This window comes from Microtus pennsylvanicus, chromosome 20 (genome assembly GCF_037038515.1).
Source record: "Microtus pennsylvanicus isolate mMicPen1 chromosome 20, mMicPen1.hap1, whole genome shotgun sequence".
Taxonomy (NCBI): Eukaryota; Metazoa; Chordata; class Mammalia; order Rodentia; family Cricetidae; genus Microtus; species Microtus pennsylvanicus.
In genome coordinates this window covers 33,792,168-33,810,308 of record NC_134598.1, presented here as the reverse complement: position 1 = coordinate 33,810,308, position 18,141 = coordinate 33,792,168, and the positions used below count along the sequence as shown (strand labels likewise).

At 47.9% G+C, this 18,141-nt stretch overlaps 1 protein-coding gene across 1 annotated transcript in view; it reads right to left on the bottom strand.

Moving 5' to 3' along the window:
* The window catches only part of Slc17a8 (solute carrier family 17 member 8), a 45,957-nt gene that overhangs the window by 7,930 nt on the left and 19,886 nt on the right, over positions 1 to 18,141 (bottom strand). Inside the window, exons 4-9 of the mRNA XM_075954152.1 lie at positions 18,013 to 18,127; positions 16,661 to 16,748; positions 5,678 to 5,764; positions 5,214 to 5,353; positions 4,295 to 4,444; positions 2,728 to 2,860 (exon numbers count right to left, since the gene is read on the bottom strand). Coding sequence (XP_075810267.1) covers positions 2,728 to 2,860; positions 4,295 to 4,444; positions 5,214 to 5,353; positions 5,678 to 5,764; positions 16,661 to 16,748; positions 18,013 to 18,127 — 713 coding nt within the window. The remainder of the gene's footprint in view (positions 1 to 2,727; positions 2,861 to 4,294; positions 4,445 to 5,213; positions 5,354 to 5,677; positions 5,765 to 16,660; positions 16,749 to 18,012; positions 18,128 to 18,141) is intronic.

The following is an 18,141-nucleotide window of genomic DNA, read 5'->3' as shown; positions in this document are numbered from 1 at the left end:
TCCTCAACCCCTAAAGCCAGCTTCCTCCCTTCTCCTATTCCTTCTCTCCTATTTTCTAGAACTTATCAATAATGCTTTATAAATATTTCATTTGCATTTTATCTCTGCTACAAATTTGTACATTTTTGCGCATGCTAGACAAGCTAGATGGGCCCTCACCACTATGTTATGGCCCTAATCCTTGGCTTTTTGAGATTGGTTTTGATAGGTAGCCCAAGCTGAGCTGATGCTCTCCTGCACCCAGTTTCACAGCACCCAGCTTACAAGACTGTATTCTTATTGGCATGTGTGTATATGATTTGCGCATGGCATGCACACACGTTTGTGTGTATTCACATGTCTGTGGGCACACACAGGTGCACAGGTATGTGGAGCCCAGAGGCTGATGCTGGGTGTAGTCCTAGATCCCTCTCCACTGAGACTGATGCTGGGTGTATTCCTAGATCCCTCTCCACTGAGGCTGATGCTGGGTGTATTCCTAGATCCCTCTCCACTGAGGCTGATGCTGGGTGTATTCCTAGATCCCTCTCCACTGAGGCTGATGCTGGGTGTATTCCTAGATCCCTCTCCACTGACCGAGGCAGGCTGTCTCATTGCTAGAGCCCACAGTTCAGTTACTCTAGCTTGCCAGCTTGTCTCAGGGATCCTCTGCCAAGCAGACACGCCTGCCCAGCTAATTTTTTTAATGTGAGTGAGAGGGATCTGAACTCTGCTCCTCACACTGTATGACAAGAACTTTACCCACTAACCCATCTCCCCATCCTAAAACAACACTCTTAACACAGAATCAAGCTAACATGTAAAAGGAACTGAATAAGCAACAATTAATTGATGCCAAGGAAAGATAATGGGATAAAAATACAAAGTTGTATACTGGGCCAATGGGGGTGGGGGGAGGGAGTCATCAATGGTTTTATCCAGAAGTGGAGCCCACACGCTGCAATAAGGCCTGACAGGTAAGACCCACCTACTGGTGCAGAGTGCCATTAATGTTACAGATTAAGACTCCCTGATTGTATTTGAGGCCTTTTCCATGGAGAGAAATTTATGTCTGAATCTGGTCAAAGCACTTCACTAAGAAGTTCATAGGCCTTGGGGAGGAGCTTATTACGGGGGCTTTGCAAAATGGACATTTTACCAGGCTGTATTGTTTCATGCTTATAGCCATAGGTTAGTGCTGGGTTTTGTCAGAAAAGCTTTTTGCTTTTCAGTATGTCACACCCCACCTACCCCAACATAAGTCTCAAAGAACATCACAGAAAAGAGGGTACAAAAAAAAAAAAACAACCCAAGAGCTGGAGGAGCAGGAAGAAGACTGTGAAACACTGTCTTCTGGACGTGTTGTGGCCATTGCACGGATAAACCGGGCCCAGCTCAAGCTACCTGCACAATGTATTCACAAGATCAAGCCAGTCAACATTCCAAAGTAGGTGGGGAGGGGTAGTCCTGCCTGAAAAGCTGCGGGCAATTAACGACTTCTGAGAGAGGGGGGTCATTTTTCTTCAGGAGTGTAGCTGCTAGCAAGTTGTCCATGGTCCAGCAAACAACTCACACCCATACACATGTAAGCAACCATAATCACACTCAGCAGAATCTTTGAAAAAGATGTGAAAAAGAAGGCATGTTAGAAAGCAGAAGGATTTCTGAGATGTGAGGCATGAATAAAAGAGGGAATTGGGATGAGTTTGATCAAAATACATTATACATTTGTATGAAAATGTCCAAAAATAACTTTTAAAATGGATTTTTTTTGGCCAGGCAGTGGTGGCACACACCTTTAATCCCAGCACTCAGGAGGCAGAGGCAGGCGGATCTCTGTGGGTTCGAGATACCAGTCTGGTCTACAAGAGCTAGTTCCAAGACAGGCTCCAAAGCTACAAAGAAATGCTGTCTCGAAAAAAAAATATTTGTATAGAGAGAATGAAATCTTGTTAATTGATTTTCTAAATTTATGTTTTTTTCAAAACTACTAAAGAGAAGGTCGAAGCATTAATATTTCTTTTAGACGGATATCTTATGGGTACCACCAAAGGGGAAAGCATCATGCCTTTAAAACTGTAGATTTGTGAGCTGGAGAGATTGCTCGTGGGTCCGGTACTTTCTGCGCAGCATAAGAACCTGAGTTCAGTTGAGGGGATGGTATTCATGTACCTCATTCATAATCACTTGTCCTTTGTGTTTTACCCAAACATGTATGTACACATAAGTTGAAGAAGAAGGAGAAGAAGGAGGAGGAGAGGAGGAGAAGAAGAAGGAGAAGAAGAAGAAGAAGAGGAGGAAGTGGAAGAGGAAGAGGAGAAGGAGGAAATAAGCCTTGTAAGCAAATAGTAAGTGGAAGAATTATGGAAAGACAAATAGCAGGCAAATACATTACCAGAAGTTATATTACTTTGGCTTGAGAATAGAAGGAAGAAGTGTTTCTTGGGTTTTAAGTGTGTCCTGATCCATCATCCATCAACTAAGTTGTCCTACCACGTGGCAGGTATATGGCGTACAACGCTCAACTATCTACAAGGAGATGGACTCAGGTCTTCAAGATCCATTCCAATGCCTAGACTCAGCCTGACTGAGCCTGACAAGCCCAATCTCAGAAGCTAACTAAGCAGGGCCACCTGAGTTAGAACTTAGATGGGAGACAACATCTGGGTTGGCTCTAATGTAGGCTCTGTAATTCTGTTAGCTCTAATCCTATAGGAGCCATTGGCGTGTCTTTGGAGTGCACAGTACCTCCGCAGTTCATGATCTTTCGGACGGCGGTTGTGGTTAAAATCTTCCTGCTTCTTAAATAATCAGCCAGCTGTCCTCCGATAGGTACCACAATTGTCATCACCATGTGTGGGACGGCTGACAGCAGACCCACCTTGGAGGCAAAGAAGCAAAATCCCAACTTAACTTCTACTGAGAGGTCTTTACAAGTCCCTGCTCACCCCCATTGCACAGCCCCACAGCCATTACCAAGTTCAATTATCTAATGCACAATCTCAGGAGGTCTGAACTTCATGGTCATTAAACAATGAACGCAGAGAATGACTCTGTGTATGGACCGACTGTCCTCCCCACCCGACTCATCGGCCCACAGACAACTGTGACTCATCACAAGGCCCCGGTATCCAGAATAAGGCCTAGCAGAGGAAGACCATACTCGGTCTCCACCATCACACTACTGTGCTGGTTCTTCCAGTCTCTGCTTAATAATGCTTGCAGCTAGTCGGACATCTACCTGTGCCTGGCTGCAGCGCTTTCTCTTGAGGAAAGGATGTTTTCATGTTTCATGTTGATTACATTGTTTCCTTCCTAAAACACAGGCAACCCCATGACAATGACTGGAGACACTCAAGGAGATTCTTTCTAAACTATCCAAAGCAACTATTGTTACTGTTACATGCACCATAATGAAAAAAATGGGGAAGCTGGTCTGAAGCATAGTGTTCTTTCTGCCACCCAATAAGTAGTTTATTGCATTTATCTATTTGGGGGGAAGGAGAAGGTCATAGCACACATTGCTGAGGTTAGAGGACAGTTTACAAGAACTGATTCATTCCTCCTACCATCTGAGTCCTGGGGACCAAACCTAAGTAATCTCACTTGACCGTTGATAGGGGAGGTCCCTCTGTGCGCTGTGAATATGTTTTATTACCATTGGTTAGTAAAGAAGCTGATTTGGCCAATAGCCAGGCAGAATAGAGCCAGGCAGGAAATCCAAAAAGAGATATAGAGTGAAACAAAAAGATGGAGACAGGGAGATGCCAGCAGCCACTGGAAAAGCAAGATATGAGGTAACAATCCATGAGCCTCATGGTCAAATATGAAATAATAGAAATGGGAGATAATTTAAGTTGTAAGAGCTAGTGAATAATAAGCCTGAGCTAACAGGCCACAGAGTTTGTAATTAATATTAAACCTCAGAGTGCTTATTTGGGAATTGGTGGGTGGGAAAGAAACCTCCAGTTATAGACGTAAGCCTTTTGTCTGCTGAGCCAACTCACTAGCCCATAATGAGAGGTTTAGAAAGAGAAAAACCCACCCCATCAAATATGTTTACCTTTGAACTAATATTTAATGTTTGCATTAGTTTCAGAAACATCCTGAGATTAGATTAAGAGGCACTGACTTTAAATGCAGATTAATACATGTTTGATCCATACTAAAAAGAAATTAAAACATAAGACTATTGTCTGAGCTCTAGGATGCGAAGCGTTCCAGAACTTTGTGAGTGACAGCCATTTTAATTATTTTATCATGTAATGGTTATTCTTGGCCAGATCAAGAGCATCAGAAACCTCTGTATATTTACCTTACTTATTGCAAACCCAAAGACCTCTTCAAAGTAGGCAGGCTGGCTTATTAAGAGCAAATAAAAGGTCCAGCTTCTACAGAAGTTTGCCACAATGATCGCATAGACAGGCAGCGATGTGAAGAACCGTCTCCATGGGGTGTTGAATTTCTAGGGGGTGAAAAAGACCACGAGCTTTTGAGTGAAGATGCTGACCTCTTCTTTCTGTAAGGAGGCACGCAGAGCACGAGGTCTTTGTGCTCACAGGTAAGCACAAGGAAACCAGGAATGTGAAGCATGCGGGCTTGTCTCTGCCATGGATGGGATGTGTAGACCTGTTTTCTACCCAGAAGCCTGGGAGTGGATGTGGTTAATAACCTGGTGGCCTTTGCTATCTGTAGGGCCAGGCATCACCCAAATCTCCCAGACTATAATGTTTATCACAGACTCTCCCTCCCTAGACCATTGTCTTGAGCGTTGCTTCTCAGTCAATAGAACCCGTCCTTTAGGAAGATGTCACTTGTACTTTAGAACCCCGCAACTTCAGCACTATCTGTATGACTGAGACCACACCAGATCCTACTCCCTTAAGCCACACAACCCATCTTCATGGTAGAGGTCACGCGTACTTTGCAAAAAGAGTTCCCACGTAGTCACACCTTCGGCTTTATTGCGCCCACGGTATTAAGATAATTGCTACCAGAAAACCTATTTCCAAAATGGTCCTATCTAACAGGTCTAAGATAAGCTGCCCAATGTCAGACATTAGAATTCTGAACCAGCAATGGCTAACTAAACTGTGCCGAACCGGATTTCCTTCTTGCCTTTCATGGATCACCCCTCTGCCAGCTGTAGTGTTTGCAGGGACACCCTCCCCCACCAAGAAGATAACACAATCATAAAGGAAAGTGCCCAGACTTTACCTTCCGTGTGTACTTACACTCGGACTGGCCAAGTTGGCCCCTTCTCCAATGCTTGTCTCAATGTAGGTCTTTTCCGCGTTGGATATGGTTGGGTGAGCTGCTGGGCACTCATACGCCTGCAGCAGCCAAAACATGTACCAAATAATCCCAAACATACCTGCAGATGAGAAACCAGATGGCTCAGTGGCAAGACCTCACTTGCTTCGATCTCCACAGTTGCTCATTTTTATAATAATTTATGTTCACTGAGAAGTATCTTGCTAGTTTTTATCTTCCTTGATTGAGTCTTACAGAAAGGCACTATTCTGCTTGCTTAAACTGCCAAGTTTAATGTAAGTATCAAGTTGATCACAAGCAGGCTTCCCCATTGTATAATGACCTTACCTTTGTATTTCGATTTTCTCATAGCAAACCCTTATATAATAACCTTGTATTATAAAATACATCTATGTGTGTCAACTCATGAAACCAAATCACTCACCGTAAATGTAAAAGACAGAGGCCCAGCCAATGTACTGCACCAACACTCCTGCCAGGGGCATAGCGACGACTGCCCCAGCATAGGAACCTGGAAGCAGAAAAAACCTGAGGGACACTGACCAACCATCATACAAGCCTTGCTAGCCTAGGCACTGTGTGCGCGATGAAGTCCAAGTCCTATGTCTCCGTGACAGCAGTCAGGGGTTCCCAGTGAACATTATTGCTGATGTTAGTGGGCAGGGGACTAAAGTCCCAACCTTGCAACTGAGCTATACCTCAGCCCCCAAGCGTGTTGTAAAACAGAGAGTCTAGGAGAGGGGAGTATTCCTGATGCTCTTCAACTTCACTGAGAGACACATCCAGGGATTAGACCAAGTTTGCTTGGGTACCACAGTTTAGAATTCCATGCGCAAACAGAACCCGGAGATGAGAAAAGTATGAGATAAAAGTTAGTACAGCCAGGCACAGCGCTGGGTGCTAAAGGCAGAAAGAACAGGAATCTGGAGCCTACTTTAGAGGACCGTACCCAGATGGTTTCAGAACCTTTTCAAAAACAGAAGAACACGCATGCGCACACGCACGCACGGTCACACACCACTCAGCAAGATTCCAGTCTGGCAGGACGACTTTTTTCTCCATCCACTTCCTAAATGGATACATTTTAAAGATCATTTCTATTGAATACAAATTACAGGAGACCGGTTAGACCAGCTGGGCTGTGGTGACGCACCCCTTTAATCCCAGCAATCGGGAGGCAGAGGCAGGCGATCTCTGTAAAATCGAGGCCAGCCTGGTCTACAGAGCAAGCTCCTGGACAGGCTCCAAAACCACAGAAAGAAACCATGTCTCAATAATAAAAAAAAAAAAAAGGAAGAAAAGAAAAGAAAAAGAAAAGACAAGGCATCACAGGAGACCAGTGTTTTAGATGTTGTGAATTCTCACGCTGGCCCCAACAAAATCAAGATGGAGTCAGTAGTTCCAGGGTTCTTCACCACCAAGGCAAAGCTAAGCTAAAACCAGATTTTTTTAGAAACCAGGGAAAATAACAAGCTAGGTTCCAGGGTGTGACAAGAGACTTCTGGGTATCTCTACGTTGATCCTCACACTAAACGTGTCACCTGATGCTAACTGGGAACGGGTTATTTCTCTACTGTCCTGGGTCTTTGCACCTGCGGCCATGCATGGAAAATCACTAAACTTTGTTCTTAGCTTCTGCCCTTTGTCGCCCTTCTCTGCCCAGGAACCACCCTCTCCTGCTTGTCGCTTTTGCAGCCATAATTCTGTTTTATGGACTGAACTGTTGATGGTTTGAGAAAAGAAAAATGAAGGCAGCTGAACTCTTTAGGCTTAGACTTGGGTGATTTTGCCCATTGATGTTTCTTGCTTTGTGAATTCTGAATTTTGTGAGGTTGTGAGAACATCTGTCTTGCTGTGCTTCCCTAGAAGCAGTTGCTAGGGAAACTAGAGGCCCTGCCAACTCCTAGTAAACACTAACTGAATCCTCCCAGGCCATGAATGAGACACTTCTCCTTAAGAACAGTGAGCAGCAGAAAAGGAAGTCTGTCTCCCAAATCCGACACCAAGAAAGATCTTCAGAAAGTAGGGAAATAGGAAACTATCGCACCTGCCTAAACTCGGCCTGGTCCCTAAGACAGGTGTGGCCTGGGAGCGGGACTGTGGCTGTGAGATCTGAGGAACAGGGAGACTCATTCAGAGATAAGATAGAAGGGCGGCCTCGGCTCTTGGGGGTGTTTTCTGTGCTGTGGTGTCAGATGCTCTGTAAGCTGGAAATGGTCTCTAAAGGCTGGCTGCTGCTGCCTTTGTTATCTACAGAATTGAGACAGGTTATTATTGGGGTAGCCTAAGTTGGCCTTGAACTCCACACGTGTGACTTTGAACCTTTGATCTTCCTGCCTCCACCTACCAGGTTTGTAGGCTGTGTCACCACATCTGTTCCCAGGTGGTCCTGGGATTATAACCCAGGTCTTCCTGCAAAGTAGGTGCTCTCACACGTGAGCCACAACCCCAGCCCTAAGGCACACTGATTTTCAAGCTCAAAATTCTTCACAGAAATAAAACAAGCACTCCAGAGCAGATATAAGCTTTCTCTCTATCTTTCTCTGTTTCTGTTTCCTTTACTCACTCTGTGTGTGAAGGAGAAAGAACATGAGTATGTGTGCATGTGAGTGTGCACATGTGTGAGAAAGAGCATCTGTGCATGTGTGTGCATGTATGTGAGCACATGTGTGAGAAAGAGCATCTGTGCATGTGTGTGCATGTGTGTGCATGTATGTGAGCACATGTGTGAGAAAGAGCATCTGTGCATGTGTGTGCATGTGTGTGCATGTATGTGAGCACATGTGTGAGAAAGAGCATCTGTGCATTGTGTGCATGTGTGTGCATGTATGTGAGCACATGTGTGAGAAAGAGCATCTGTGATTGTGTGTGCATGCGAGAGAGAGCATGTGTGTACATGTTTGTGTGAGAGAGAGCATGTGTGTGCATGCATGTGAGAGAGAGCATGTGTGTACATGTTTGTGTGAGAGAGCATGTGTATCTACATGTGTGTGTGCATGCGTACGTGTGTATGTGTGCATATGTGTGTATGCTCATGCATGTGTGAGAGAGAACATTGTGTATGTGCGAGCGCACATGTGTGGTGTGTGTGTGTGTGTGTGTGTGTGTGTGTAGAGTGGTCTTTTGCCCCAGGGAGCAGTAGGATGAAGTTCTCATAATGCAAAAGTGTGCTTGAGCCGGGCGGTGGTGGCGCACGCCTTTAATCCCAGCACTCGGGAGGCAGAGGCAGGCGGATCTCTGTGAGTTCGAGACCAGCCTGGTCTACAGAGCTAGTTCTAGGACAGGCTCCAAAGCCACAGAGAAACCCTGTCTCGAAAAAAACCAAAAAAAAAAAAAAGTGTGCTTGAGACAGAGAGAGTCAGAAAGAGTTAAGGACCAGCTACTATGCATGCTATATGCTAAGTGGTGGACCAACAATCCCAACCGGTAATTTTTATTTAGCTTCTTTCAACCTAATGAGGGAGATAAAAAAAAAATTATTCCCCTTTATAGGGAAAAAATAACCATGGGGAAATGTGAGTTCCCTATGGTGACACTTACGTAAAAACACAGAGAAGACCAAACTCTGTGGTTTTTACTTTATTTCTTACTTTCTTTTTTTCTTTTTCTTTTTCTTTTTCCCCCTGACACAGGATTTCTTAGTGTAGCCCTGGCTGTCCTGGAACTTACTCTGTAGACCAGGCTGAACCCTAACTCACAGAGATCCTCCTGCCTCTGCCTCACAAGTGCTGTGATTAAAGGTGGGCTCCACCACTGCTTGGCCTCTGTGGTTTTTCAACCCTGCCTCATTCACCAATCTGCCTCCATGTCTGTGGAACTCCCTGTCCGTGGAACTCCCTGTCTGTCTGTGGAACTCCTCCCTGTCCGTGGAACTCCCGGTCTGTCTGTGGAACTCCCTGTCTGTCTGTGGAACTCCCTGTCTGTCTGTGGAACTCCCGGTCCATGGAACTACCTGTCCGTGGAACTCCCTGTCTGTGGAACTCCCTGTCTGTCTGTGGAACTCCCAGTCTGTGGAACTCCCTGTCCATGGAACTCCCTGTCTGTGGAACTCCCTGTCTGTCTGTGGAACTCCCTGTCTGTCTGTGGAACTCCCTCTCGATAAAACTCCCTGTCTGTGGAATTCCCTGTCTGTGGAACTCCCTGTCTGTGGAACGCCCTGTCCATGGAACACCCTGTCTGTGGAACTCCCTGTCTCTCTGTGGAACTCCTCCCTGTCTGTGGAACTCCCTGTCTGTCGAACTCCCTGTCTGTCTGTGGAACTCCCTGTCTGTCTGTGGAACACCTCCCTGTCTGTGGAACTCCCTGTCTGTCTGTGGAACTCCTCCCTGTGTGTGGAACTCCCTGTCTGTCTGTGGAACTCCCTGTCTGTCTGTGGAACTCCCTGTGTGTCTGTGGAACTCCTCCTTGTCTGTGGAAATCCCTGTCTGTCTGTGGAACTCCCTGTCTGTCTGTGGAACTCCCTGTCTGTCTGTGGAACACCTCCCTGTCTGTGGAACTCCTCCCTGTCTGTGGAACTCCTCCCTGTCTGTGGAACTCCCTGTCTGTGGAACTCCCTGTCTGTCTGTGGAACTCCCAGTCTGTCTGTGGAACACCTCCCTGTCTATGGAACTCCTCCCTGTCTGTGGAACTCCTCCCTGTCTGTGGAACTCCCTGTCTCTGGAACTCCCTGTCTGTCTGTGGAACTCCCTGTCTGTCTGTGGAACTCCCTGTCTGTCTGTGGAACTCCTCCTTGTCTGTGGAACTCCCTGTCTGTCTGTGGAACTCCCTGTCTGTCTGTGGAACTCCTCCCTGTCTGTGGAACTCCCTGTCTGTCTGTGGAACTACCTGTCTGTCTGTGGAACTCCCTGTCTGTCTGTGGAACTCCTCCCTGTCTGTGGAACTCCCTGTCTGTCTGTGGAACTCCTCCCTGTCTGTGGAACTCCCTGTCTGTCTGTGAAATTCCCTGTCTGTGGAACTGCCTGTCTGTGGAACTCCCTGTCCATGGAACTCCCTGTCTGCGGAACTCCCTGTCTGTCTGTGGAACTCCCTGTCTGTCTGTGGAACTCCCTGTCTGTCTGTGGAACTCCCTGTCTGTCCGTGGAACTCCCTGTCCGTGGAACTCCCTGTCCATGGAACTCCCTGTCTGTCTGTGGAACTCCCTGTCTGTCTGTGGAACTCCCTGTCTGTGGAACTCCCTGTCCGTGGAACTCCCTGTCTGTGGAACTCCCTGTCTGTGGAACTCCCTGTCTGTCTGTGGAACTCCCTGTCTGTCGGTGGAACTCCCTGTCCATGGAACTCCCTGTCTGTGGAACTCCCTGTCTGTGGAACACCCTGTCTGTGGAACTCCCTGTCTGTGGAACTCCCTGTCCATGGAACTCCCTGTCTGTGGAACTCCCTGTCTATCTGTGCAACTCCTCCCTGTCTGTGGAACTCCCTGTCTGTGGAACTCCCTATCTGTCTGTGGAACTCCCTGTCTGTGGAACTCCCTGTCTGTCTGGGGAACTCCCTGTGTGTGGAACTCCCTGTCTGTCTGTGGAACTCCCTGTCTGTGGAACTCCCTGTCTGTATGTGGAACTCCCTGTCTTTTGAACTCCCTGTCTGTCTGTGGAACTCCCTGTCTGTCTGTGGAACTCCGTCCTGTCTTTGGAACTTCCTGTCTGTCTGTGGAAGTCCCTGTCTGTGGAAGTCCCTGTCTGTGGAAGTCCCTGTCTGTGGAAGTCCCTGTCTGTCTGTGGAACTCCCTGTCTGTCTGTGGAACTCCTCCCTGTCTGTGGAACTCCATGTCTCTCTGTGGAAGTCCCTGTCTGTGGAACTCCCTGTCTGTGGAACTCCCTGTCTGTCTGTGGAACTCCCTGTCTGTCTGTGGAACTCCTCCCTGTCTGTGGAACTCCCTGTCTGTCTGTGGAACTCCCTGCCTGTCTGTGGAACTCCCTGTCTGTCTGTGGAACTCCTCCCTGTCTGTGGAACTCCCTGTCTGTCTGTGGAACTCCCTGTCTGTCTGTGGAACTCCCTGTCTGTGGAACTTCTCCCTGTCTGTGGAACTCCTCCCTGTCTGTGGAACTCCCTGTCTGTGGAACTCCCTGTCTGTCTGTGGAACTCCCTGTCTGTCTGTGGAACACCTCCCTGTCTGTGGAACACCTCCCTGTCTGTGGAACTCCTCCCTGTCTGTGGAACTCCCTGTCTGTGGAACTCCCTGTCTGTCTGTGGAACTCCCTGTCTGTCTGTGGAACTCCTCCCTGTCTGTGGAAATCCCTGTCTGTCTGTGGAATTCCCTGTCTGTCTGTGGAACTCCCTGTCTGTGGAACTCCCTGTCTGTCTGTGGAACTCCCTGTCTGTCTGTGGAACTCCCTGTCTGTCTTTCGAACTCCCTGTCTGTCTGTGGAACTCCTCCCTGTCTGTGGAACTCCCTGTCTGTCTGTGGAACTCCCTGTCTGTCTGTGGAACTCCCTGTCTGTCTGTGGAACTCCTCCCTGTCTGTGGAACTCCCTGTTTGTCTGTGGAACTCCTCCCTTTCTGTGGAACTCCCTGTCTGTCTTTGGAACTCCCTGTCTGTCTGTGGAACTCCCTGTCCGTGGAACTCCCTGTCCATGGAACTCCCTGTCTGTCTGTGGAACTCCCTGTCTGTCTGTGGAACTCCCTGTCTGTGGAACTCCCTGTCCGTGGAACTCCCTGTTTGTGGAACTCCCTGTCTGTGGAACTCCTTGTCTGTCTGTGGAACTCCCTGTCTGTCGGTGGAACTCCCAGTCCATGGAACTCCCTGTCTGTGTATCTCCCTGTCTGTGGAACTCCCTGTCTATCTGTGGAACTCCTCCCTGTCTGTGGAACTCCCTGTCTGTGGAACTCCCTGTCTTTCTGTGGAACTCCCTGTCTGTCTGTGGAACTCCTTCCTGTCTGTGGGACTCCCTGTCTGTCTGTGGAACTCCCTGTCTGTATGTGGAACTCCTCCCTGTCTGTGGAACTCCTCCCTGTCTGTGGAACTCCCTGTCTGTCTGTGGAACTCCCTGTCTGTCTGTGGAACTCCCTGTCTGTCTGTGGAACTCCTCCCTGTCTGTGGAACTCCCTGTCTGTGGAACGCTCTGTCTGTCTGTGGAACTCCCTGTCTGTGGAACTCCTCCCTGTCAGTGGAACTCCCTGTCTGTGGAACTGCCTGTCTGTCTGTGGAACTCCTCCCTGTCTGTGGAACTCCTCCCTGTCTGTGGAACTCCCTGTCTGTGGAACTCTCTGTCTGTCTGTGGAACTCCTCCCTGTCTGTGGAACTCCCTGTCTGTGGAACTCCTCCCTGTCCGTGGAACTCCCTGTCTGTGGAACTCCTCCCTGTCTGTGGAACTCCCTGTCTGTCTGTGGAACTCCTACCTGTCTGTGGAACTCCCTGTCTGTGGAACTCCCTGTCTGTCTGTGGAACACCTCCCTGTCTGTGGAACTCCCTGTCTGTCTGTGGAACTCCCTGTCTGTCTGTGGAACTCCCTGTCTGTCTGTGGAACTCTTCCCTGTCTGTGGAACTCCCTGTCTGTCTGTGGAACTCTTCCCTGTCTGTGGAACTCCCTGTCTGTCTGTGGAAGTCCCTGTCTTTCTGTGGAACTCCCTGTCTCTCTGTGGAACTCCTCCCTGTCTGTGGAACTCCCTGTCTGTGGAACTCCCTGTCTGTCTGTGGAACTCCCTGTCTGTGGAACTCCCTGTTTGTCTGTGGAACTCCTCCGTCTGTGGAACTCCCTGTCTGTGGAACTCCTTGTCTGTCTGTGGAACTCCCTGTCTGTGGAACTCCCTGTCTGTCTGTGGAACTCCTCCCTGTCTGCGGAACTCCCTGTCTGTCTGTGGAACTCCCTGTCTGTCTGTGGAACTCCCTGTCTGTCTGTGGAACTCCCTGTCTGTGTAACTCCTCCCTGTCTGTGGAACTCCCTGTCTGTGGAACTCCCTGTCTGTGGAATGCCCTGTCCATGGAACTCCCTATCTGTGGAACTCCCTGTCTGTGGAACTCCTCTCTGTCCGTGGAACTCCCTGTCTGTGGAACTCCTCCCTGTCCGTGGAACTCCCTGTCTGTGGAACTCCTCCCTTTCTGTGGAACTCCCTGTCTGTCTGTGGAACACCTCCCTGTCTGTGGAACTCCTCCCTGTCTGTGGAACTCCTCCCTGTCTGTGGAACTCCCTGTCTGTCTGTTGAACTCCCTGTCTGTCTGTGGAACTCCTCCCTGTCTGTGGAACTCCTTGTCTGTGGAACTCCTCCCTGTCTGTGGAACTCCCTGTCTGTCTGTGGAACTCCCTGTCCATGGAACTCCCTGTCTGTGGAACTCCTCCCTGTCTGTGGAACTCCCTGTCTGTCTGTGGAACTCCCTGTCTGTCTGTGGAACTCCCTGTCTGTGGAACTCCCTGTCTGTCTGTGGAACTCCCTGTTTTCTCAGTCAACATCATCTCCTATCCTGCACTCCCAGCCCCTTCAGCTTGTTCCCAGTGGGACAGATATGCGGCCTCAGGTTACCCTGGGGAGCAGAGTGGACATTTACTTCCATGCACTCACCTCTGAGAGCAGGTGAAGCCCTCAGGGAGTGGTGTGTCATTAATGGGGACAAAGCCGCAGGGTGGGAGACACTCCTGAGTTCTCTTCTCTCTCTCTAGACATTTCACCTCTTTTCCCTGTTTTCAACTCTAAAACAACGGGCTGTGATCCCATGTTTTCTAGTCTTCCAACTCCAGTATCTTACAAAGTTAAGAACGGATGAACCTCAAGCTTAAGTTTCTTTTTAGTGCCATTTTCCTTAGACTGTTCTCTGAAAGAAAGCCACACCTTAGCTGGGAAATATAATAAGGCCTGCGGCCTTGACCAGGTGTCTTTCCTTGAGGCGAGCCATGTTTAAATCAGCCCTTTTAAGGCTATAAAACCACTCTGAGAATGGGGAGCGGCTACTAGTCACTCTCATTTTGCTGGCAAATCAAAATGAAAGGTCTTGCCAATCAACTGGGGAGAATAGGAAGGCCAAAGGTTACACCACCCATGGTGAGAGGGCACTCTTCCGTCTCCAGAGGTTGGTGGTAACTTTTGTAGGGTGGAGCTACACCCTGGCAATCAAGAGGGCAGACAGGAAGGTAAAGGCATCTCACTCTTTTGAACTAGAAGCAAACAGGGGCTCAGGCACTGTCTCCCACCAAACTCCCGGGCAACAGTTTATGACACTAATGATGATTTAAAGGAGATATGGAGACAATAAGAAAGAGAATTAATTGGGCTAGAGAGATGGATTCGAGGTTAAGTGTATTAGCTATTCTTCCAGAGATTGAACCCTGGTTCAGTTTCTAGTGCCTACATGGCAGCTTGAAGCCCATCTATCACTCCAGGCTCAGGCAATCCATTGCCACCTTCTGGTCTCCATAGGCACCAGGCATACGCCGTACATGTGGCATGTAAACATATATGCAGACAAAACAGCTATTACATAAAATAAATAATTTTTAAAAGAAAAAATAAGAACATCCATATTAATAAAGAGGAGGGTTGATTTCTCCTCTTGGAGAAGAAGTTCCGATCAGCTTATCCTAGGAAAGACATGACAGTTGAAAGAACTGGGTAGACATCGCAGGCTAAAGCAACTGCCACCAAGCCTAACTGCGTGAGTTCAATCCCCTGACCCCACAGGAGAGAATTTGAACATATTCTCTGGAATGCGTGTGTGTGCGCGCGCGCACGCGTACACACACACACGCACACAAATAAATAAATAAATTATAATTTTAAAAACAAATCAGATTATTAGGTGTAGTGGTGCATACCTTGCAGTCACGGCACGAGGAGACCATAGGCAGGAAGATTATGAATTGGAGGCTGGGAGGCTTGCCAGGGCTACATAACCAAACCCTGTCTCAAAAAAAGCCTCCAAAGTTCAAGTTCCCACAGACAATTTAAACAGCTATTTACGTGCCAAACCATCTTCATAACTGAAGAAACCAGCTGAGCTATGCAAGGAAATACTAAGGAGGCGTAAAGAGAGAAATTAGCAGCTTTAACGGTTCTTTAATTCTGAACAAAACGATCTGATGTGTGGGGTTGTGCTGATAAAGTAATGGCTCACAGAGGGAGTGAGGTGAGAATTCGGCCATCTCACAAACCAGCTCCACCAAGGAAAGGGTTTCAGTTCCTTTGGTGAGAATTGAAAATCCAAGGATTACCCAGACCACAATGGTAATTAACACTCAGTAACTCAGTCTTCCCTTGTTTATTGAAAATGAACCCCAAGTTGGGGGTTGGGGTGGTTATATCCTTCTAGAATAAAAGCCAGGAAGCAGGGCTTGGAGAAACACGGGGTAATCCCCACACTCTGCAGATGGATACAGAAGGATCAAGAAGTCAAGGTCAGGCGGGGCTATGTGAAACTGCCTCGAAAAAGCTCTGCCTCGAAAAAGCCGAGCAGGGCCGGGAGATGCTCAGTGGGCAAAGGGCTTACTACACAAGCATGAACCACATGTATGTCCGGTGCCATAGGGGGCCAGAAGAAGGCATTGGATCCACTAGAACTGAAGTTAGCTGTCATGTGGATGCTGGGAATTGAACCTGGGTCCTCTGGAAGAGTAGGCAGTGCTCTTAACCACTGAGCCACCTCTCCGGCCCCCTAAGTTCTAATCTCAACTGCCTGGCCATACTGTAACTTCTGTGGAGGAAGGGACTTTTGCCCGCCTGGGTCCCTTCCTCTATAAAATACATTTTACATGCGTTTTTTATCTGTGCTGGTGGTTCTCATTTCTTCTGCTGGTCCCTTCTGCGATAAACCTGTCAGGACACTGACTCCTCCCAGCCGTGCTTAGAAGAGAACCTTGACAATATAAAGTTCAGAGACCCAAGAATTGAAGTCATGTCACTACTTGGGGACCTCTGGTCTGCTTTCAGGTAAGATGAATGGACCCTGTTTCATTTTTTATCTGGAATATAATGCTCACAAATAGGTCCCTCGGTGACGGTAGCAACATGGTAGTTATGTTTAGTGAAGAAAGTCCCATATCCTGAGCCAAGCAGTCTCAGCTCAGCTCTAGGTCCGAAGAGCTTTGCAATCTTACACAAGGCATTGTATTTTTTTATTCCATGCGAAAATGAAGGGGGTGGGGCAGAATTTGGTAATCCCATCTCTTCTACTTCAAAAATATTTTATCATATTCCTGTTTATTTGATGTGCATATGAAGGGCCCACACAAGCCATGGCACAAGGTTGGTGGTCAGAGGACAACCTATGGAAGCTGGCTTTCTCCTACCATGTGGGTCCCAGTGATTTAACACACAGCCCTAGAGCCTGGGACAGCTCAGTGAGCTTTAGACTCATCCCCAGCAACTATTTACTCTAGGGATTCTGTCGCGTGGGAAAGTCGGTTCTTTTGAAGATTCTCGGTAGACTTCTCAGCCACCCGAAACCAAAAAGCACTCCTGAACCAACGTATGATGCTAACACGCTTACCACAAAAAGAAGTTGTAGCCAATCGGCTTCTCTCCAGGGGGGGCGCCCACTTACTCCACATCCCGTGGCAGGCTGGGTAGGTCACACCCTGGCAGAAAGATGAGACAGGGATGACCAAATGTTATTCCAGTTCCCTTCTGTGTTTAAGATGCAAACGCCGCTGATTCCCACAAGCTAAAATATAAAAGCACAGTTTGTATACATGGCCAAACACAAAGCCTATGTTCTTCTCAAATCTCTATGTTGAAATTGAATCCCCAGTGTGGCGGTGCTTGAATGTGGGCATTGGAAATCCCAAAAGTACAGAGGCGGAGGCCTCATGAATAGAATTAGTGCCCTTCCAGGAGAGACCCTGCAGCACTGCTGCCCTCCCTGTGACATGAGAACACAGAGGGGACCGTCAGTCTACGACCCAGGAAGCAGGCCCTTGTCAGTGACCGAACATGGTGACCACAGAGGTCTTGGACTGCCTAGCCTACAGAACCACGAGAGATGAATGCCTGTTGCCTGTGTTGCTATGTTACTGACACCCTAACAGGTTTTAATTAGTTCCATTCTTTTTAAATCTAACGGATTTTGACTCATAACACTGCTCCGGACATTCAAAGCTATAGCTCTAATGTACGTCTGGAAGGAGAGTCAGAAAGACGCTGTATCTGTGTTTCACGTTATTGGAGAATTTGGGTGTAGAAAGTGACTTCCGCAGTCAGCCAATCTGTCTCCTCATTTCTGGGTACAGGATCTGATGCTCAGAGTCGTTAAGACCACCATGGTTTTAGCCTTGGTGTCACAACTATGACTGTCACATTCTTTCTGCCGCATCAGTAGTCCCCAAAGTTCGGCACGAGTCCTTCCAACAGGTCTGAAGTTGGACTGGAGACCCGGCAGCAATCTAAATTTTTCTGTCTTTTCTCCTTGTAGAGAGTAAGTGAGACTGGGCGTAGAGAGTAAGTGAGACTGGGCATAGAGCTTTGTAAATGCTAGGTAAGAATCCTACCGACTATGCTCTTTCCCCTTCTAAGTTTTATTCTGCAACAGGGCCTCCTAAGTTCCCCCAGGAAACCTTGAAACTTGAGATCCTCCTGTCTCAGCCCCTTGAGTAACTGAGATTATGGGCCTGAGCCACTGAGTCCGACTACATTCTTAATTACTGCTGGCAAACATATATCCTATGTGTTTTACATTAAAATGTAACCAGCCCACCCAATCTGTGATTTCAAAGTTGCGAAAAGGGGGTCCTATAGAGAAACCTTAAAACTGAGAAAAGGGGATTTTCTTCGAGACCTGAATGTGCTAAAGCACCAAGCTTTCTCTGGCCTTGCAGAAAACCGCAAAGAAAATGTCTCTCCTACCTCCACCAGACCCTGCAATATCCTCACACACATGACACAGCCATAGTGGACCCTGGCTGCAGAAGGGATGAATATGTTCAGGGTTGACGTCAAGAAGATGGCGGCTCCGAAGACCCTAGGGGACCAAAG